The 22465-nt window shown below is 47.2% G+C and overlaps 1 protein-coding gene across 1 annotated transcript; it reads left to right on the top strand.

Annotated features, from left to right (window-relative positions):
* Window positions 1-9181: 9181 nt before the first annotated feature.
* Window positions 9182-20916, top strand: cdc25b (cell division cycle 25B). Its single transcript, XM_064334736.1, has 15 exons — window positions 9182-9791; window positions 10332-10414; window positions 11251-11302; window positions 13963-14004; window positions 14460-14496; window positions 14965-15081; window positions 15177-15296; window positions 15533-15667; window positions 16272-16355; window positions 16448-16627; window positions 16946-17044; window positions 17205-17267; window positions 17529-17627; window positions 17901-18146; window positions 19160-20916. The coding sequence occupies exons 1-15, from the start codon at window positions 9571-9573 to the stop codon at window positions 19298-19300; spliced, it is 1719 nt and encodes a 572-aa protein (XP_064190806.1). The 5' UTR covers window positions 9182-9570; the 3' UTR covers window positions 19301-20916.
* Window positions 20917-22465: the final 1549 nt, after the last annotated feature.

Raw genomic sequence — 22465 nt, 5'->3', positions numbered from 1 at the left:
GAGCGGGGGGGGGTAAAGCAATGGGCTGGGTGATGTCTGCCCCCGGGGAGAGAGCACCGGACCCATTTGCGTCCGAGTGCCGCGTTTCGGTGAGGAGAACACGGCCGGCAACTGGTCCCGGGAGTCGAACCGGGCCGGCCAACCGACGCACGAGTTCACGCCGGTGACCGGGGGGGCCCGAAAACCTTTTTCCGGGTTTCCCCCTGAAGTGCTTTTAACCCCCCAAAACCCTCTGGTGTGTTTCTAGAACAACATTTAAAACACATTGCACTGTAAAAATTCTGCTTGCTGAAAGAAAGTTAAGTCAAGGGGATCGACAAAGTGAACTGCAAGAGATGCTTCAGGTTGAGTCCTGTCAGTAGAACGAGGCGACATAAACGGAAATTAGCAAAAGGTAAATACTGTACAGACATAGGGGAATAATGTTTTCACGCAGAGAGCGGTCAATGTGTGTAATAGCCTGCCAGGTCACGTAGTAGAGGCAGAAACTCTGCCTGATACTATCAGAGCACTAATTTAGCCAGAAAAATGCCACACATTGTTGGGCTGAATGGCCTGTTCTCGTCATTATGTTATTTTTTGTTATGTTATGTTATGTTACTTCTTCGCATAGAGAGGGGCTCTCAAACATAGCGTACACACACACACACACACACACACCATGATCGACACGCTGTTTTTCAGAGCAAACACACAAGTGAGAGATACAACAAATAAGCAAACAAAAAGCCAGCGACTTCCGACAGCTGCTCCACAGGGGAGGTCAGCGAAGTGTGGAACGCGTCGGATGTTGGGTCTCCATCTCAAAGGAGGAGGAGTGGTGGCGCATGGGTCCCCAGAACAATACCGGACCCCCCCCCCCCAAAAAAAAATATCTGTAGAGAGAGGAGTCCCTTCAGGAGAATCTGCTGATGTAAGGTGATACGGAGTTGGAGAGAATTATATTTCTGCTCAGTTTAAGAGGTGAACTGAAATTAATTTTTATGAACTCTACAAATTCCCATGAGGTTCTATGGAGATTTTTTTTCTGCTCATGAACTGAATTTCAATTCACTTTCTGAACTGGCTGGGTCTGACACTGCAGTATATGTGCTTACCCAGGAGGTTCCTACTCACAACTATCGATTTGGACAGTGACCGTGTGACTGTGTGTTCATAATGTTGTCATGGATGTAATATTTGTATTATATTGTATTCTAATTCATTTGTGTGCAGGAAAAAATTCTCTTTGAAGTTATCTATTCTATAGTGCATACAGACAGGGTGATATTGGGGAATTTAAAATGAAAAGCACCCTCTGTCCATTTATATCTGCAAAAAAAAAAAAACGCAAGGAGACCAACACTTATCTTTTATTCTGACCTGCACTGCACTGTTCTCAGGGTTTTGGTGAACTTAAACACGTCACCAATCAAACTACACGATGTACGCTCCTGGAGCCTTTAATTTGGAGTGATAAGGCTGTCCACTAAGGAATGACTGATATCATATGATGGAGAATTGCATGAGACAGGCTCCTTCAGGACTTCAAGACCAACCAGCAGACTGGGTTGAATCTTCAGATAGTTTTTGACCCGATTGTATAGTCATCCAAAGTCATCTCAGTGGGAAAAGCCCTTAATACCAGAGCAAAGCAAGTAAATTCCCTTGTGTTCTGGGGAAGCTGATGGGTCACTTTGGACAGAGAAACAAGTATTAACAGTGTCCTGTTGACTTGCATGGTCTTTGGAAGTTCCAGGAAGAATTATGACACACTATATGCCAAAGTGGGCCTGGAGTCATTTTCAGGTTTTAAAGTATATATTGAAGTTCTAGTAAAGGTGTATGTATAAAAAGTGCCACAATTTCTACACAAAATTCAAAAAAATACTTTTTAATAGAAGCTGAGAATCTTCACTTTAACCAAGTGAGAATTGCTTGATTACAAATCTAAAATTGTGGAACATAGAGCCAAATCAAGGCAATGTATGCTTACAACATATGCTTACAACATACATTGCCTCCAAATTGGCCCACGTTGTGAAAGGCAATGTATGTTGTAAGCAGGGCTGCATGAGCGGGACAAGGGGATGGGTGTAGTGTGTGGCTTCCTTCATGGTCTGTCCCATACAGAGGGGATTGGGGGGTGGGGAGGGAATTTGGGGAGTTCAGCTTGGGGAGCCCCTTGCCCCCCCCCCACCCCACCCCACCCCTTCTTTTGTTCTCCTGTTTTTGGGCATGTGTGGAGGAAATGGGGCCCCAGTCCACACTCCTGCTGGGAGTTCATTAATCCCTACAGATGCTCAGATGCCCAAATCTGTCAGGTGGGGCATGGTGCGCGTTGATGGGAGTCTGTCAGTGTTATTATAACACGAGTGAACTGTACACCAGTGTTGATTATCTTTTAGTGTGTTTCTGAGGTTACACACAAATGTAATTCTATTCTTAATCATATGTGTTATGCACTCCTTTTATTTCTTATATTTTTTTATTTATTATATACATTTTTATATTTATATTTTACCTTCATATTTATATTTTACCTTATTTAGCACACTATAAGTTACTTTAAGGTCACAGACCGTCTGTATTTCTAAAAAAAAAGCATTTTGTGTGGCTCCCCAAGAAATTATGTATATTTTTTTCATTGTCTGTGTAAATGCAGCCAAACTAAAACATCACAAATGGTCCAGTTAGGCCTGAAAGGATAACAGACTAGCGCCCTGGCGACTGCTAAGCCCCGTTATTTTCAGCTCAGGGTTGTCGGCTGCTGTTACTGCGGTGACGGCTTCTTTTGTCGCTGTTATTGTTTTTACCTCCACAGATTGTTGAATTCATTTGTTGCTCATTTTCCAGGTTCAGTGGTACGGCTAACTCAGAAAAGCTCTGTGTTTATCCTGAAAGGCAACTATTTATTACAACACTAGCTTGCAGACTAATATTTAACCTTCCAGTTCAATATATAGAAAATAAATTCAAAACATTTTAATGCATAAAAAACATAGACCTGGAAGCCAGGATTGAACTAACGTCACTCTTTGCAGGATAAACACGTTTTTATTTTTATTTTCAATTTTATCCCATATTGCTGAAATATCTACAGACAGTTGTTCTGTAAATTGGTTTGAAATTAAAAGATAGGCCTTTGAGGATTGCACAAACTACTCTGACTTCTGAACAAATATTGAGTGAGCATTTTGGTAACATCTTGTGAAGGGCTGGTACTTCCCCACCTCTGTGTCTGAATCATTTTGTCAGTAACTGGCCGTTAATCTTCACGCTGGATGCAAATACGTGATTTTATTGTTGGGTTCGGTGTGAGAGACGGCTGATTGTTTTAGCAAACTCCCTTTAATCTCGGAGCTTTGTTTTTGTCCCTGAGAATAACAGTTGTGACTTGCCTTTTGGCAAACCCCAGCAGATGCCTATCACTGCAAATCAGGAAGTTTATAGAGCTAAACCCTTGAGAAAATAGAGGACAACAACAGCCATATTCTCTCTCTCTTTACACACACACACACACACACACACACACACACACACACACATAAACACACAACGCAGTCTTTGTCAAAATGACGAATGACTAAAAACTGTCTGGTTTTGTCGGTTGAGCCATGTGAAAGACGGACTGGTAAGACAAGTTAGACTGCAACGCGTGCAGTATACTGTAGAAAATTTGGCTAGCCTGCGCACGGGTAAATACGGTTGAAAGGTTGAAAGCTGTTTCTGGGACGAAGGAAACGTATGGTAACCTCCACTGTAAAAGACAGCCAGTATGCAAGTCCCTGGTGTCAGAAAATGCAGATCAGCCAATCTCCACACGTTGTGGTGAAAAAAAACCCGCTAGTTCGCACCAGCATTGAAAGAGCAAAGGGCTTTGGTTGAAAGGGTGTTAATTGTGCTACATTAACATTAAATTATGCACATTTACACAGGTGCCTTTTTAAATTGAGGCCTGAACAGAAAAAAAAGTTTAAATTTCTTTTAGGTCTCACGAAAGGGCACATGCTGCACCCAAAAGTAATGAAAATTGAGCAGCTGGTCAAAGATTTAAATTTACGATTTTTTCTAGTCCAGCGCTAACTAAAGGGCAGTGACCTCACACTGTCGTTTGAAACTTGCCCTCTGTTCCCATGACAATGCCGCAGACACTGTCTGAAAAGATGCCATCGTACCACAAGAACCCCGATGCGATTTCTACGGCTTTTCGCGAGTCAAAGGTGAACATTTACTCCATTATTTGCTGTAATCAAGATAAACTATCTCTGATCAGGGTATCACAGGGGACACTGTATATCCCACTGTCCACACTGGTGTAGCTGCAGAGTCATCATGCTAACAGTGCCCTCAGAGGACAGAGCTTTCCGGTCGCAGCAAGTCTACCATCTTGGATTTATGGAGCATCTTTGCCTGTCCCTTGAATGTGTACTTAAAAAAATCTAAATTTGGTATTGCCATTTGGTCTGAAATGAGAAAGTAGCTAATGGCTGACTAATAATGACTTCCTCGGTTCCATTTTCTTCTGCAATGTAAGAAGCAGTTGGTTTGCTGTAAAAAAAAATACCAGTTTTTCTTGATTCAAACCAAAAGTATTTTTAGAGACACAAATACATAGGGCTTTATCCTTGTGTACCTATGCCAAAAAAACACAAAACAAATAATCCATTAGTTTTGAATCTACTAGTTCACTACAATTAATGTACCTTTTAAGATGTTCTCTCTGATAAGCCAAGCATGCACAATGGACAGACCTTTCCAGTATAGTGGAAACCACAATGTGATGTAAAAAAAAGAGAAGAGAATATAAATCTATACGCAGGTGGCAAGACTCTTCTGTCCAAGATCGTCATTGTTATAGTTACTGAACAGCACGAGACATAATCGAACGGAACTCATTTTAACCCTTTAAGGTGTAAGATCACATATGTGATTAAAATGTTCTTAACTGACCATTGTAATGCTAACATAAAAATCACTACTGGTGATTGAAAGCAATGGAGTTCTAGAACACTGACTTGAAATGTTGAGAAGAAAACATTTTAATAAACTTTGCTTCACAGGGTTAAAGATAATATATGGGGGCTGTATGTGTGTGTGTTGCGGGGTGAGGCAGCTGGGAGGAGAGAGTGGATTATTGCGAGGACAGAAAGAGAGAGAGAGAGAGAGAGAGAGGGACCCTGCCTGACCCCTGGCTGACCACAGGAGAGGCCCAAACAGCTTGTCCCCCTGGCCTGACAGAGTGTGCGGCTATCAAGGTGGGGGGAAGGGTTGCCTTGACGATGGTGTATCCGTAAAGGGGGATTTTAGTGTGGAGAAAGGAGGCGGTGGGGGGGGGGTCGGTCAAGCTTCAGGGTGGTGATCTGGTTTGAACTCAAAAGAGCGGGAATTGCTCCCTCCAGCATCCCACACACACACACACACACACACAGACACACAGGTTCCCACGGCGACAGCTGTTGATTGTGCTAATCACTGTGACAGAGCTAATGACAGGGCCATTGAATGGCTGAAACCTCAGAGCCTGCAGATCAGATGTCTGATGGGACGGCCCGGAGCTTCGCACATTATCTGTGTGACTGCTACACAGACCAGAAATTTGAGCTATCCTCAGGTTTCATCCTGGTAGTTTTTCCAAGCATGATCCTCCGTGTCCGTAGTCCCGAAGGCTGGCATGACAAACCCTGGATGCCGAACAAGGGAAAGGCGATTAGGCTGGGTGGCCTATAGCAAGTCCTCACTATATGACCTCACGTGCCGCCAAATACAGGAAGTGACATCATGTAAAACCCATTAATGTGGACTTTTCATTCATATTGAGGAGCCAGTAAGACCAGGGGGGGTGATACCCTGATGTGTGCTATGGTAAAATGCTAGTAAAACGCAACACAATACCAAATCAAAAATCACATGTAAATAAAGGGGACACATTAATGGCAGGGTAGGAAGCCGAAATCACAAACTCTGCTGTGTGGAAGGTTATCGAACATGTCAACACGCAAACGCCCCTGTGCGAGCCATCTGCACGTGGCGAACGGGGCCGCCGTGTGCTCTCGTGCTGATGCGTGCGCGGACTTTAGCCGCTCGCTGTTCTCTCAGACAGCGCGTCTGCGGCTATCAGACGCCTGCTCTCTTTCAGAGATTAGGTGAGCCTCGCGCGGCTAGATGAGGCTCAGACTACCGGGTAAGCCTTGACTCGAGAGCAATATTATGGATAGCAGGTCCGCCGTGTGTTTTTTTGCTTGTGCCCGGGACAAGATGATCTCAAAAGCCACCCCCCCCGCGCACGTAAAAGATGAAATACAGCAACAGACAGAGACATGCTATCATTCCCAACTTTAATGCTTTGAAATTGCTGTTTTTGACAAATTATCCAACAGATTATTTAAAGGTTAGGCCCTTTTGCCCCCCCCCCTTGACCCAGCACCCGGGACAGCTGACCCGGTGTCCCATGTCGGCCCTGATGGATGACTCATATGTCTTCGTATAACTGCGTGCAGTAATGTGGTCACAACGAAACCTGTTTTGTTATTACTCTGTAAACGTGATTAGTCTTAATCAGTGCACAGTGAATGAAACAAAGGAAGCAATGTGACATTTACCAGCAGCAGCTTATTATTATTTTTTCTGCTGAGTACATTTTAAACAAAAGCTTTGTGTACCGGTTTACAGAGGTTGACCGTGCCGTGTGGCAGCGTGAAAATGAAAGCAATTAATTTCACCGAAAACGAAAGCAGTCCAGGGAGTGCCGGGGTTTGCAAATGAATAACTCAGTCCTTTTATCCGCTGGACTTTGGACTCCATACTCATAACAACCAATTATTCTGTTAATGCTAGAAATGTCATCATGAATTATTCATGTGAGTAACGCAAAATTGACTTTAGTAAGTCACTTTGGCTAAAAGCATCTGCTAAATGGCTACAGTTTTAATTGTATGTGAAGTCCTGGTTCTGTCTTGCAAAAGGGATATGTGACATACAGCCTGCTTTGTTTACATAAGTTTCATTGTTATTGGTCAACCAATCTGTAGCCTACTGTTTTACCTAAAACCACATTTATCTACCGTTCCTCAGTGTATAATTACAGGGTTTGGTCTAACATTTTTGTCAGAAATAAACCATGGCTAGAAAATGAACGTGCAGGGAAACGTGAAACAGACATTGTGGAGTTGGTGCCACGTGAGGACCGCGCCCTGGCCCTGGCCCTGGAGCGATTCAGATCGTCGCGCGCTCGCCGCTTACCGCTCACGTGTTAACGTGTCGTGACAACTGGCAGGGACTGCGCAGCTGTGACAGCTCGTCCCGCCGAAAGCTTCGGGAACTGCAGGCAGAGGCGGGTTCGTGTTCACAGCAATTGGATTAGGCCTAGTCTATAAATCACTGCGCATGTTGTATAGGTAACGCAGTGGAATACATTGTTACTTGTAACATTAAATGACATGACAAGTATGAAGTAGCGACCTGCAATCAGCCGTAAGCTATGTTTAAAATCAAAACATATTCAAATATTTTTTCTAAATGTAATCTATTTGTGTGCTCATGAATAGCCTGCGACAAACCCATGTAGTATGGCTACCTAGGCTATTTGTTAAAGTAATTCCCGCCATACGACATACAGACAATTTATGGGGAAGTTATTAAATTTAGTAATTTCACATTTAGAAAGACAAGAAATGCATTGCTTAGGGGGTTCTAATTAAAATGCACTTTCTACTACATCTTCCAATACGGTTTTAATGTAATGTGCATTGTCTTGACCTATAGGCTGCTGTATCATGGTGCAAGTAGCCTACGGGAGAAGTGATGTGAATCATTTTTGTTCCTAGGCAAAAACAAACAAACAAACAATGTCCTATTACTATTCAGCATGGTAGACTATTTTGCTACTTTGTTCTTGTTTCTTTATTCTTTTTTCATGCCTGAGGGATGTAGCCTACAATTCTAATGTGTATTAAATAACTAAATGCGATAATTTCCTTTTGATGGCGCGTGTAAACTATAATTCAATGTTCAACAACGAATCGGAGTTAGGAGTCGCCCTACGATGGGGATGGCGGCGACGTGGGATTCAGTGGAGGTAGAAGGTATTGAAGTTTGAAGAGCTGCAGCATTGTATTTATTGACTGTAGGCCTATTTTTTTTTCATCGTCTCCAGCATTCTACAACTGAGAGTCATATAAGATAATAATGCAGGTTCCACCCAAAAGTGAGATAAGAATGCTGACGCACTTTCATGCGATGATAAATTCAACGTAACAACCCGTTTATGTCGCAGGCTTAAAATAGGCTACTGAATATTTATATTTAATCATTTTACAAAAAAAAAAAAAGCCTACCAAATACCCCATGGAACCATTTAAATAGCGAATTCGTGTTCACGAGGAATTACAACACACCGATAGCCTATGCATATTTTTAAACTCAAATATAAGCCTTGTGCAGCTTAGAAATGTGTAATGTCCCGCCAACCCGTAACTTGGTGGATGGCCCTGGCTACTTTAAAATAACACTGAACGAAAATTGTAGCTATACATTAAGGAAACGTGACAGTGGCTAGTAACGGTGTAAAATCCAGTCTTGCCGTTTTAAAATTCACATCACACCACGCTAAAGGCTATCTTAAATTAACTCTACACAGTTCCATTCAGAATTTAAAATTCCCTCTTCTTTTTGAAAATGATCTAATCATCTGTTCGTGGGTGCTTTCTTCTTTAGGGGGTAGTGTTTTTGCCTATATAGGCTTTCCTCTTCAAGGTAAAGATTCTATTGTTACACGTGTGTTTCCATAAAAAACTAATTTTTGGAAGCGAAATAATTGTTTCCGTTGGGGCTTTTAAGCTATAAATTGTTTCATACGTATTTTCACACGCTGCATTCTGTTACTCTCATGGCTACTGTTTGATTGGCTGTATTTGTGGTTTGGGCGTTACCCCGCGCTTGAAATGTTCCGCGGGAAAAAGAATGCTTGCGTAAAACAATCGCCTTTTTCTCCAGTCTCCTTCTCGATTGGCTGCCAGGCGGCGTTGTTCTTCCCAACGCGCTATTCCTATTGGTGAAGGTGGACCAGAACGTCAGCTGAAAGGAAACTCAGTTCCGATTGGACGATATGACGCCTTGAGGATTGTAAGCTCGCTTGTAATTGGATGTGTGGATTGGCGCTTGTAAGCTTTTTATTTTGAACATAAATAGAAGACGTCGCAAATGCGAATTTCAGTAGTGAGAGGAGGTGAGGGTGGATTGTGAGGAGGCCGCTCTCTGACTGAAAAATAAGATGCTTCTCTGAGTTTTTTTTCTTTCATTTTTCCCCTTTCCCCATACTTTTAACCGGGGCTGCAAACTTGCTTACAATGCTCGATTCAATCATTTATTTTTAAAAGTAAATCGCTAGCTGTCTAGCAAATTGTGTAAAGTTCCTGATTGTATTTGTATCTAGACTTCATAATTAAATTTGATTAATATAAAGACAACTAGCTAATTTATTTTTGTAACATTATATTTTTTGATACTTGGCCATCAAGTTTGATCTTTGGTTTTCTCTATTTTTACATTTTGGTCGATTATTTAAACGCATCGTTTGCATTTGGCTTCAGAATGGAATTCGATCAGGTCTCCAGCGAGCTCAGTCCTGTTAACACTAAATTTGGGTATGCGAGGCCGGACGGGATCCCCGGCCTATCTTCGCTTTCGCTACCTGGAAAATGCTTGAGCAACTCGCCTTGTCTCAGGAAACTCTTTTCGCCCGAGCCTGCGGCCGTGCTCTCCCCTGTGACCAATCTGGCTCTCAACATGACCAACCTCGCTGTTCTTGGAAGGTAGGAAAATAAAACTAGTCTGACGGGCCTCTGCTAACTAGATAATGCTACATTAGCTATTCTCCACCCGTGTGGTCTTGTGCATTAGCTTGCTAGCTAGCTAACTTTAGCAAGAATGGAGCTTTATTTAATTTTGATGGAATCGCACTGTTTCTTTCAGATAATGTTAACTTTGCTAAATAAGCTTCTTTTTTTAAGTATGGCCATTTGACAAAGTAGTTAAATGATAAGGACTTGCTAGCTGTGTCTTTTCTTTCTAGCTAGTTAGCTTTGAGGCTAGTTGGCTTAGCTAAGCAATATTGCACTCTCGCTGGTTATAAACTTGCTTACAGAGAAAGCCATGGAACGTTTAAGGGTATGCTTTGTAGTAGCTGTAGATGCTTGTATAGTGTCATAACTCTAGCTATGTGTAATGTTTTTGTCTGTTTTCAATGCTGGAAAGAAGAGCAGACAATCTTTCTAATTGTGTTCTTGAATTCAGTGTTAGTGTGCGGGGATGTTCCTGCTCGTGTCTAATCACTGATCGACTTCCCATTACAGCCAGTGCGATACCCCGAAAAGGAAAAGCCCTGCACCCCTTCTGAAAATACCATCTTTTGCTTCCGACACCTCCTCGGACGCCGGTAAGTCGAGCTAATTCTTCACATGCCCCAAAATGTAAAACCTTTGGCAGAAATTACGTGTGTGTGAATTAATAAATGAAACGGTTACATTTATATAGCACTTTTCCAGACGCTCAAAGTGTTTTACAGTGGAAAATCACCTCGACCACCACCAATGGTGTGTGTGTGTGTGTACTAACTTAACGCATTTTATTTTATGTAATTACGTGTGTGTCTATACATGCATGCATGCACATTCATATTTGTAGGCACACACACACTATGCAAGTAAACATTTAATGTTTTTGATTTTATCTTCTCTCATTGCATGTCATTAGTAGGTATAGATTTCCTGATTCTGTGGCATGTCCTCTTATATCTGCTTATGATAAAGGGCAACTCTAAGCTCCCTTCCATATCAAAGAAGCCATGGCAAGATTAAATCCATATATAATGCAAATTAGTTTTCAGCGGGGCCCAGTGCTTTGCAAAGCCATCGGCATTCAGTCTAAACAAGTCTGTTCCCTTTGTAAAAATGCCCCCTCTTTCAGTTAAGATGCACACCCTTTGAAAAAAGGTTTGCTTCCTCTTTTTTTTTTTTTTTTTTTTTAAAGTCTTCTAATGTGTCGTAATGCTGTGGAAGGGAGTTGCCCCTAGCCCAGAATGCTGGAATTTTAGGAAATTGTTCTTAATTGAAGGGGGGAAATGCAAAAATGTAAAACAGGTGTTTGTCTGAATGTAGTTATTACACTTGAGTGGCTGTTCTGTGAGCAGATCATGTGACTCTGGCATCCCTTGCTACATGTTTGTGTTGATTTTATTATCTTTTAAAAATGTTCATGAATTGTTTTTGGTAGGTGTGGGAATGGACTCTCCCAGTCCAGTGGACCCTCTGGACATGGAGGAGACGTAAGTGGCGGCTTCCTCGTTGGCTTGTACAGGTTTCGCTAATTGCTAACCCCCCCCCCCCCCTTTCTGTTTTGTGGTGCTTGATTGTCTCCTGGTCCCCAGCCATGCTGGCTTGGCTTTGGGATTATTATAATTGGTTTTGTGGGGCCTGGATGAGGGGCGAACGTGCTGCTGAATGTGATTAAACTGATTAGCACGTCTTGGATGGCTGTGTGGGCACAAGGGGACGTGGAAAAGGCTCCTAAATTATTTCCATAGTACCCGGTCCAAATTAATGGAGGAAGAGTGGCTGGGTGAAATGTAATGGCCCAGTGGACTGCTTAAAAGTGCCGTTCGAGGGTGTGAACAGCACATATTTATTATTCTTTCTCTGGTTGTGATTGAAGGACGCTAGGCTCTACTCTGCAGGCTGTTGTTCTTACGCGGCTTCCAGTACTGATGTATTGCCACTAGATGGCGATGGGTCCGGTGCAGGATTTGCAAGGGTTTGGAAGTGCTAAGACCAGTATAATTTCCATTTCCCTTAAGTCAGGAAATCATTAAAAAACAATAATAATCCACGTCAGCCCTCTTGCTGGAATTTCACTTGTTGGATTGAGCAGGAAAATCCACCCTTGTCTTGTAATAGAGGAAGTTGAGTCAGGAAAACTCTCTTGCTTGATGCAGTTATAAGGGTCTTTATTTCTGCAGAAAGAGCTGCCTGTTGACAGTCAACACTACTGAAAAAGCATTATTCACAGCAATCCTTTATACCTTCTAAGAGAGCTGCGCAACTGTGTGTGTGTGTGCGCGCGTTAGTACGTTAGTACCAAGGACAACCGCCTCATTAGACAGAAAAGTAAAGCTTCGTAGTCTTTTTTTCGCTTTTTGTTCAAAGCCTGTAGGAGTCGAGTTTAGGCCCTGGCCTGTGTTACACTGGCACCTGGTTCACAGCCAGCCCAAATCACATGGGGAAAATAACAAAGTTTGAATAGTTCATGTGTATAATTTTCTATAACCTGTGAACAATGGCAATAATATGGATTAAAACTTGTTGACCCCTGAGCTTGTGTGGATGTGGCTGTTGGCAGTTTTGACTGCAGCTCTGAAACTCAGGCGGCTTTGGTGCCTCGTCATTTTTAACTTTCGGTTCGGTGTGTTCCCCGGGACAGAGAAAAGGGGGGTACCTGCTCTTTGTTTTTTTTTTCCCCAGTGTGTTTCACAGTTGGGGAGGAGGGGGGGGGCGGGGGCGGGCCCTCCGGGAAGGCTGACGCGTCTGTTTTTTAAATGTCAGACCGCAGCCCGGGTTCGAGCGGCTGCGCTGCTCTCTCTCGCGCAGGAAGCGTTCCGCGGTGCGGTCGCGTCCAGGAAGGACGTCGCCACGGCGCTGCGCGTCACGCCGTGTGCAGGGTTGAGAAACGGGGCTGGGCTCCGGTAAAACTTTACAAAACCGCCCCGGTCGAAGGTCACGCACCCCGCTGTCACTGGCTGCTGGAGGGGCGCAGGTGTTTTTTTTTTTTAGGATTTCCTGAACGCGCGTTCAGCGGGATTTGTGTGTTCAGCTCCCGGCTCGGCTTCTCTCCCGCGTCTCGCACGCCCGTGACGAATTTCTCCCTCTCCTGCGACGGCGCGTCTCCTCACACCCCGCGCTCTGCGGCGCTCGTGTCTCTGATCGGTGCGGGGGGGGGAAACCGGACGCTGCTAGGTGTGAAACGGACGCGTCCCACGTACCTAAGAGCGCTTTGAGACGCTTGCTCTGATCTCTAAGTCTAAGTGGAAAGTTTTGTGTGTGTTTTAAGGTACGAGTCTGCCCTCTGATTCTGGAATGAATCCTGGGTGGGGTTTTTTGAAGAAGAAGAAGAACAGCCTTTTATGTGGCAAGCACCCACACCATCTGCCAGAGGAGTGAATTACCTGGGGGGGGGCCCCCTTTGTCTGTGGATGTTAATTAAGTCTTGCTCCTGACGCGTGGTTTAGGGGCCCCTCTATACTTCCGCTGTACAGCTGTTCCAACACCCCCCGCCCCCCCCAAAGAAGGGGTTCCACAGGATTCTTCTGCGCCCGGCACATCCATCTTTATAGACATGAAAAGCTCCCCCCCCCCCCCTCGGTTTTGGCACACTTTTTCAGCCTTCTGAATGGAAGAATGGGGCCTCTGTATGGGCCTCTTTTGAATGGAGAGGGGGCCCTTGCAGATTGCTTGCTTGGGCACGTCTGACCAGACCGGCTGTCTTTGTGTTGGACACACTCCGTACCCACGCCCCCCCCCCCCTCCCGCTTCCCCCATCTTACCCCCAACAAAAGCCCCCCAGCAAGAGCTGGTTTTGTGGTGGCTGAAATCGGGCATATGGAGGATTTGCCCCCCCACCCCCAAACCCCCCTCTGCAGCCCATAGCCTCTCTGGCTGTTTAGCATACAGGTGGGCATCAGTCATTAACCCCCCCAAGCCCCCTAACCATGAATACTTTTTCCTAGAAACCCCCCCCCTCACATTTTTCAGAATTGAAGCCTTTTGTCTGGACCCCTCTTACTCTCCATATGTGGGTCAGGTGTGTAATTGAGGACTTTGGAGTGGGGGGTTGTATGTTGTATGTTTTAGTTGTATGTTTGGGGTAGCAGAAACGGACAACCCCCTGAATGTGCAGCTGACCTCCTCTCTTCTGTGTTCTTTGCTGCTGTAGGTTCGAGAGGGCCATCCAGGAGGCTGGAAAAGTGATCAAGGAGTGAGTATCTGCCCCCCCCAACCCCCACCCCCACCCAATCATCGCTTGACTGCTTAGAAGTGAACGCCTAAATCTCAAAGGCCCAAAAAAAAGGGGGTTGTCTTCGGACATGAGCTATCCCAGAGTGCGCTCTCTCTCTCGCCTTCTTTTTATGAATGAAATGAAGCCCTGAGCGAAATTCCTCACCCCGTCCTATGATTGGCTGGGCACTGTTCCAATGGGTGTGGGATTACAGGCTGTTTGTGTTGGTCGGACCCTGTGGGGGAGTTGTGTTTCAGTTAGGGGGAGGGTGTCTATTGTGGATGCGCATTCTCCTCTGTCTGTGTAGTATAGCTATACCCTCAGGACCGGAAGCGCCCCCCCCCCCAGTGACTGATCCCTGATGTCTCGTACTGTAATTACTGACTGTAATTACTGACTGCCATTGTGTTCTTTTCCTTTCTCTCTTACCCAAGCAACAAGATGCCAATCCGAAGAATTAACTCGCTCCCAGTAGGTTTATGCTGCGTGTGTGCCTGCGTGCGTGTGTGTGTGTGTGTGTGTGTGCTCGCGCACGTGTGTGTTTTTACATATTTTGTGTTTTTAAATTTAAAGCTTTATGATTATGCATTTTAATTGTTTAACAAAAAAAAGGCATTTTCAATGGTGGTATATTAGCCATAGTATGAAATTTGGTTGAAACTGCAGTGTGTTCAGATTAAATGTGAAGAGGATTTTAAAGATAAATGTGAAGCTGCTCTGTCCGTTTCAGGGCTGTTTGTAGCTGATCATTAGATCAGCTTCTCTCTCCTTTGTTTTAAACCAGATGCCAAAAAAAGAACAGGAGGTTCTGTTTGGGGAAGCGAGTTTCCTGTTGTGTGTTGTCACTTCCTGTGGAGTTTAGTTTGGTTTTGATGGGCTGTGTTGGTCCTGCCTGTCCCGTGTGGCTCACCCCCCCCTCCCCCCTTGTCTGTTTTTCAGCTGCAGCTTTTGGGGTCCAGCCCTGCGCTGAAGGGGAAGGAGCCGGAGTCCCATCGTTTCGGCATCTTCGGTCGCCCCGGCGACCTGCCCGCCGGGAGCCGTGGCAACAAGGAGAACGTAAGGAACCGGCGGTCCCCCCCACCCCACCCCCAGCACCGTCCCGCCGCCCGTGTGGTCCCTAACCCTAACCCCTCCTTGCTCTCTTTCTCCAGGAGGGGTTTGAGTTTAAGAAGCCCGCCAGGCCGGTGTCCCGCTGCCGCCTGCAGTCCTTCCACAGCGGGACGGGCAAGGAGCCGTTCGCCCAGCGCCCCAACTCTGCCCCCGCCCTCATGGTACGCCCCCCCCGCCCCGAACGCGCGTGTGTGAAGTGCCCTCCAGTGGAGCTCACTCTGAGCTGCTCTGCAGGAGTTCAGCCCGGTCATTTGGGCCACTCGGGAAAATATTACCCAGAATCCAAAGCAGCAATAGCAGCAGCCAATCAGCCGTTTGTATGCAGGTTTAATTCAGGGCTGGGGCTTGGGTGGTGCGAGCTGAACTCGACTGACTGTTTCCCTGCTTCACTGTGTAGATGTCCCCGCCCCCGACCGAGAGGCTCTGTTCATTGGACGACGGCAGTCCCATCGCCCTGCGCCGCTCCTCCCTCACCTGCTCCCTCGATGACGACGACGACGGCTTCCTGGACGTCCTAGACGATGATGTGGAGGTGAGTCCCCAAATAACAGAGCGGATGGCTGTCCATCTCTTTCGCTGCTCCTCTTCGTGTGCACGTGTTGTCTTCTGTGCATGCGTGGTGTGAGCACGTCCCCCAAAACGCTGATCCCTGTCTCTCTGTTGTGCCTGTACGCTGTGTCGTGTGTTAAAGTTTGTGTGTCCGTCCCGCTCAAAAACGCTGATCCCCGTCTCCCTGCTCGTTGTATAAAGTGTCTCTTGTCTAAACGCTGATCCCTGTCTCCCTGCTCGTTGTATAAAGTGTCTCTTGTCTAAACGCTGATCCCCGTCTCCCTGCTCGTTGTATAAAGAGTCTCTTGTCTAAACGCTGATCCCTGTCGTTGTATAAAGTGTCTCTTGTCTAAACGCTGATCCCGTCTCCCTGCTCGTTGTATAAAGTGTCTCTTGCTAAACGCTGATCCCTGTCTCCCTGCTCGTTGTATAAAGTGTCTCTTGTCTAAACGCTGATGTCCCCTGTTTCTCCCCCTTGCTTCGTTGTATAAAGTGTCTCTTGTCTAAACGCTGATCCCTGTCTCCCTGCTCGTTGTATAAAGTGTCTCTTGTCTAAACGCTGATCCCGGTCTCCCTGCTCGTTGCAGAGTGACTCTGGGATGCCGATGGGACTGTCCAGCCTGCTGACCGCTCCGCTGGTCGGGGAGAGGGCGTCCGATCAGCCCGGCTCGGTAGGTTTGAGGGCCGCGGGGGAACGCGTTCGCACGGGACCGCGCCCGTTCCCGCAGAGCCGTCTGACTCCTCCCCCTCCTCTCCCTCGCAGCCCGTGATTCGCTGTCGGCCGCGCGGGCTCTTCCGCTCCCCCTCCCTCCCGTCGCCCCCCGGCCGCGCCCCCCTGAAGCGCCCCGACCGGCCGCAGGACGAGAACACGCCGGTGCGCGTGAAGAGACGCCGCAGCGTGGCCGGGTCGCAGGTCTGCCCCCCGGAGGAGGAGGTGCCCTCGGTCAGTACCCCCCCCCCGTTACCCCTCTGTTCCATACGCCCCGCACCCCTTCCATACCCCCGTACCTCTCCCATTCCCCCCCTTATATGTCTTGATAAGAATGCTTCATTTTAAAGCGATAAATTCGGAAGTTGGTGCTGGCGGCCATATGGGTTTTCTGTGTAAATGTGGCGTTGGTGAGAGTGAATATTATGACTAGATTTTAATGGATCTAATGTAGCCGTAAGTTGAGCTCAGAGCGCCTGTCATGAAGCAAGCGGGGTATGTGACTGACTCTGGGCCTGCGCCCTTTCCTTCCCCCTCCCCCTCCCCCCACAGGCCGCCCGGCTGGCCCAGAGGTCCAAATCCTTCTGCCACACGGAGATCGAGAAGCTCCTGGACAACGACGTCAAAGAGCTGATTGGAGATTTCACAAAGGTGAGTCGCCCCGGGCTGTCTGTGTTTTGTCCAGCGGTCCTACATCATTGGCTAGTTTGCTGATTAACTGTTGAACTGAAGTGAACACCAGCGGTGCTCCTGTATTACTGTCGAATGTTCTGGGTCTGACTCCGCCCCTCTGCTTTGCTTTGACCTGCAGCCCTTCGCCTTGCCCACCGTCGAGGGGAAGCACCAGGATCTGAAGTACATCACGCCAGAAATGGTGAGCTCCCCTGAAGCCGCGGTCCAGTGTGCCTCTCCTCAGATGGTGGTTTCTGCTCTCTGGTTTAAAACGCGGGCCTCCGGCCTGCCAATCACCCCGTCCATCCCATAATTTCTGATTCCTAAATCTGTTCATAAACTGGCATTTACTGCTCAGGTTTTCCTTGAGAGAACTTCAGATTTTGTGGGAGTAGGTGGAGTAGCTTGGGTGTGCTGTTACCCTGGTAACCCTGTTAACATGAACTACCCCTCCCCCCCTCAGATGGTGGCAGCGCTGAATGGACAGTTCAGCCGCCTGGTGGAGCGCATCCTTGTCATCGACTGCCGCTACCCCTACGAGTTTGAGGGGGGACACATCAAGGTGAGTTTCCCACTCCCTGCTGTGTGAGTCTGGTGGATGTCCTCAAACTGGAACGTTAAGGAATTGAAGTGAGTCCTTCAACTGAACATTCTAAATGCTGATGTCACAATCGCTACTGGTGACTGAAAGCACTGCAGTTCTAGAACACTGACTCTGATTTTGAAGGAAACATAAAAGCATTCCAGAAGACCTACTCTTCAGAGGGTCAGGTGATGATGATGATGGTGATAATAATCGTGTGGCCTCCTCCCAACCCTTCCCGTGTTTCCCCAGGGAGCTCTGAACCTGCACCAGGAGGAGCAGGTGGAGGAGGTGCTGCTGAAGACCCCCGTCCTGCCCTCCTCCCCGGAGAGGCGGGTGCTCCTGGTGTTCCACTGCGAGTTCTCCTCGGAGCGCGGGCCCCGGATGTGCCGCTTCGTCAGGGAGCGCGACCGCATGCTCAACGAGTACCCCAACCTGCACTACCCCGAGCTCTACGTCCTCAAGGGCGGCTACAAGGAGTTCTTCCCCCATTTCCAGGTGCGTCCCCTTCCCCCCCATTCCCCACCCCCTGAATGAGCCGGATTAATGCCTGAGAATGAGGTACAGCAGAGAGGTCACGGGAGAGAATTCAAACCGCCATGCAGCCCTCTTTCTCAGTCTTGTGCGATTCTTAAGCCCTCCTCAATACTGACTTAATACACTTCCCTCTTTATATTTACATATTTTTTTAAACGTTCATAAGCGGTTATATCCACGTAACTGCTGCTCAGTTACAGGATTTAGGCTGATTCGGTCCGCTGCAGATCACCCGTATCTGTACGTGGCGGGATCGGCGGTTCTGCCGTATTCGGTCCGTGGGATTGGGTCGCGGGGGAGCCGCGGTCCTGTCGGCACAGGTGGTGACCAGAGATTCTGTACGGGAACCAGATGGTCAGCTCTCCGCTCTGCCCGCTGAGGTGTCTGTCCTAACGGCGAAGACAGTCGTCCATTTTGGTGGCGCTTGTGACTAACGGTGCGACGGGTGGCGACAGCTGCTGTCCTTTATTCATGAATATTAATGAGCATAGCGCCGAAGGGGCTCTCGTTACCAACCGTAACCTGCGAGCAGGTGATTGGTCCAGAAGGATTGCGGCAGCTGGCCATCTGGGTGCCGTAGCTGATCTGGAATTCTGCCGGTTCTCCTCCTGACGAGTTAAAATATTTAAGACCCTGTTAGAAAGGAAATGTGTTTTTGTGGGGGTTTTAGCTTGCAATGCTGCAGAAACAGATGAACACTGGTGTCCGTAAAGTGTAATCTTCGCTCTGTAAGAAGACTGCGGCAGCTACCTAACCGACTAAAGGGCATTGTGTCCACCTCCCCTGGGGTCTTGTGCATTTGAGCATTTTGGGGCAAAATTGGATACTACCCTTTGCTCAGACTATCGCAGCTATGTGGACGTGCAAAGTTATGAATAGCTAACCTGTATTGGCTTGGCTTGGTTTTGCTGACCTGACGAACGCACTGAACTGACCTCCATACCCCCCCCTCTCCCTCTCCCCCCCGTATGCAGACTGAGTGTGAGCCCCAGTCCTACCGGCCCATGCACCATGAGGACTTTAAGGAGGACCTGCGCAGGTTTCGGCTGAAGAGCCGCACCTGGGCGGGGGAACGCAGCAAGAGGGACCTGTACAGCCGGCTCAAGAAGCTCTGAGACCCCCCCCCCCAAGACCCTCGCCCTCCTCACCTCCACCACTCCGCCACTCACTTCTGCAGTCCTGTCTATTTTATTTTATTCGTTTTTGTTTTCTCCCCAGTTTTCGTCTGGCTTTTCATGTCCTTGTCGTGGCCCTGCGATGCCAGCGCTGGGTGGGGTGAGAAGAGGGGCATGCTGGGTAGCCGGGCGGATGTTCCCTCGCTCTGGCGTTGAGTCGCCGCTCTGCGCTCACCGCCAGGCCCCGCCCCCCCCCACGCGCTGGCGTCACGGTAACATCGCCTGGCGTAGTCCTTCGTGCCTCCCCCGGGGGGGTCGAAGCGACTTGAGCAGGCCCACAATCCTCTGCTCCTCCCTCTAAAGCACTTAATTCTCCTCGTGGCGCGTGTCGCCTCCGGTGTCTGTGGGTTTCGGCTAGCGGTGTCGCGAGGCTTCACGAACCCCGAGGCGGGTGGAGCCGGTGTGACACGGCCGGCTTTGGAACTGCGGTTTGTTTTTGTGTGCAGAAGTAATGTGACTTGATTGCTTGGTTCAGGTCATGTGATCCCTTGTCGTCGCGGGGTTTCTCTCGCCCAGCCCTGGTTCTGTGGCGAAGGTTGGCCACCCCCGGTTCATCCCCCCTGGTTGTCCCTGGCAACCCGTTGGATCTCAGAAAGGTTCTTCTGTAGGCTGTGGTGAAACGAGATGGATAAATGTGTTCAAATCTGCACATGCACATCTCTGTAGAATCCAGTTTCCCCTTTTCAAGCAATAACTGATCTGGTGATGGCCTGCTGCCTGAATGAGCTGTTTTTATGTTAAGAACATCTAAAGGGGAAGTGGTTTTTTTTTCTTCTTTTTTGTGTGTGTGGGTGGGATTGGGGCAAATGTCAAATCCTGTTTGTTTTAATTTTGCACTGATTTTTTTTTTTTTTTAAATATATTATTTTAAGTAAATGTCTTTACCACAGTGTTCTACCGAGAACACTTCGGTTATGCTGTGAATTTCATAGCTTGTTGTGGTATTGCGGTGATGTTCCGGATGGGACTTTCTTGCGAGACGGCAGATTTAAGATTTTTATTGTTTTGTAATTTTCAATTATTTCTTAAATTTTTTTTTAGTTTTTTTTTTTAGACCAAGTGTAATATCTTTATAAACTGCCTTGAATCTCAAACTTTGAAACCTTGCACAGTGATCTGGCGAATCACAGCCTGTTCGACCACATCAGCCTCCTGCCATGCGCTCCGTGTGTTCTTCCCTCTTGCAAGAGAATCCCTTTCCCTGTAATGTACTGCCCTCCATTAAAGACAAAATGCAACAAAAAAATGGCTAACTGCTTGTTTTTCATTGGTCCCCCCCCCCCTCCCCCCCCCCCCTGCCTAATTTAATATGGCCGTTCTGTGTCCGAGCACGTTTAAACACGTTTTAGGGGTTTTGATCCTGCTGCTGGTCAGCTAGAACCCCCCCCCTCATTGGGGGACTCTTTCCAAATTGGCCCAGTGTGTGTAGATATGATCTGTTGGCCCCAGTTCTTTTAGTGTGTGTGTCTGTGTCTGCGTGTGTGCGTGTGCGTGCGCACCAGAGTTTTCATAACTGCCTTGTTTCAGCTTGGGACAAATAAACGTGGAAAGTTCAATCCTGGTGTGTTGTGCTTTTCTTTTTTCTTTCCATTCCATTCAAATATTCCCGCCCAGAGCGGTTTGTCTGGGTTCCCCAGCACGTGTTTGGAAACAACTGCACATTCCTCTCATCTGCTGGGTCACGCATGGCCTCCCTCCCCCCCGCCCGCCGCCAGCCCGGGGTGAGCGGGGGCACGTGGGGCCGGCACGTGAGAGGTTTGCAGCGCACATTGCGGAACAACCCCCCCTCCCCCCTCCCCCCTTCTCCTCTTGGCCTTCATCCAGAGAAAACTTTCAAATCTGGCCGCGCGTTTCCATTGGCCGCTGTGGCCTGCAGCGGGTTCCTCCGCGGATCTGAAGCCTGGCTTCCTCCTCCAGACGAGTGCCTTTCCGTGGGCGTGATTTTAATTGCCTGGTTTTCCTTCGACTTTAATGAACTGCTGGCTTTTTACGGAACTTTTATATTTGTTTATTTTAGCTGTTTGCAGGCTTATTAGCGATGAGGGGGGAAAAAAATACGAATCGAGTTGCCAAACATCCTCTGGCTTAATGAAAGCGGTCTGATTTCAATCCAAAAGGACGATCTTTTCCTTTACAGTCATGCAGGCTGTGGTTACCTGCAGAATGACTGCTTTGAGTTTGGGCTGGTGAAAATCTTATTTGAATTCCACAGGATGGATATTTAAGGTCATGTGCTTGAGTGTCTGACTGTCCTGGAACAAAGACCAGAAATGTATCAAATCACATGGGTTTTCAGTTTACAGAGAGAAAACGAGCAACATCAAATTAGCCTGGAGGAAGTGTTTATTTGGGCATTGTTTGTTTCTCTGCTATTTGTGTTTTAATGACCATCACAGATGGCCAAATATCATCTTACTCAGTTTCAGTTTGGAACAGTGTGTTTAAATGTCACTTTTGGTGACGAAGGAGAGTAAAAAAAAAAAAAAAAAATTTTTTTATCATTTTTAATGTTCATTAAACAAGCGGTTTGAACGAGGAACTCTGACGCAGTGATGAACTGGGAATTTGGTGTGGGAAGGGAATGGGCGGGATCGTGTGGCCGGTCTGATGTAGGCGGTGATGACGTGGCCAGACGTGGGGGGGGGGAGAGATTTTGTGACACCTGGTTTAACAACCTGCTATATCGGTGCCTTTTAATGACCACAGTAAGTGAGGACCTCCTACGGAGCAGTGTCCCCATCACTCTGCTGGAACACTGGACCAGCCCTGATGAGAATCTGAATATACTAATGTCTATGAACATCTTATGAACATCATCCTTCATGTCAAGCTGAAGCTACTTATGTGATGACCTAAGTTGGAGTCCTTTTGCACTATAACTAAAAAACGTCTTTTATTGCACCCGATTATTAATTTTCGTTGAATAGAAAAAACTAAATCTGTTTAAATTTTGCGTTACAGAATCCTGCCGTAATGACGTCTCGAGTCTCGCTGCAGTTTGCAGTTTTAAGACGGCGTGGTTTAGTCCACGGAGTCTCCTGTGGGTCTGACTTTTCCCCAGGGGATCATTCGGTCTGCACGGTTAGCGTGGCGCAAGCCAGGGTT

The sequence above is a fragment of the Anguilla rostrata genome, chromosome 5, assembly GCF_018555375.3.
Source record: "Anguilla rostrata isolate EN2019 chromosome 5, ASM1855537v3, whole genome shotgun sequence".
Taxonomy (NCBI): Eukaryota; Metazoa; Chordata; class Actinopteri; order Anguilliformes; family Anguillidae; genus Anguilla; species Anguilla rostrata.
This window is presented reverse-complemented; position numbering and strand designations above follow the sequence as displayed.

Coding starts and splice junctions, on each gene's coding strand:
- cdc25b (XM_064334736.1), top strand. CDS start 9,571: ATGGAATTCGATCAGGTCTCCAGCGAGCTCAGTCCTGTTAACACTAAA. Junction 15,668..16,271: donor TCCTAGACGATGATGTGGAG/GTGAGTCCCCAA, acceptor TGCTCGTTGCAG/AGTGACTCTGGGATGCCGAT. Junction 17,268..17,528: donor AGTACATCACGCCAGAAATG/GTGAGCTCCCCT, acceptor TCCCCCCCTCAG/ATGGTGGCAGCGCTGAATGG.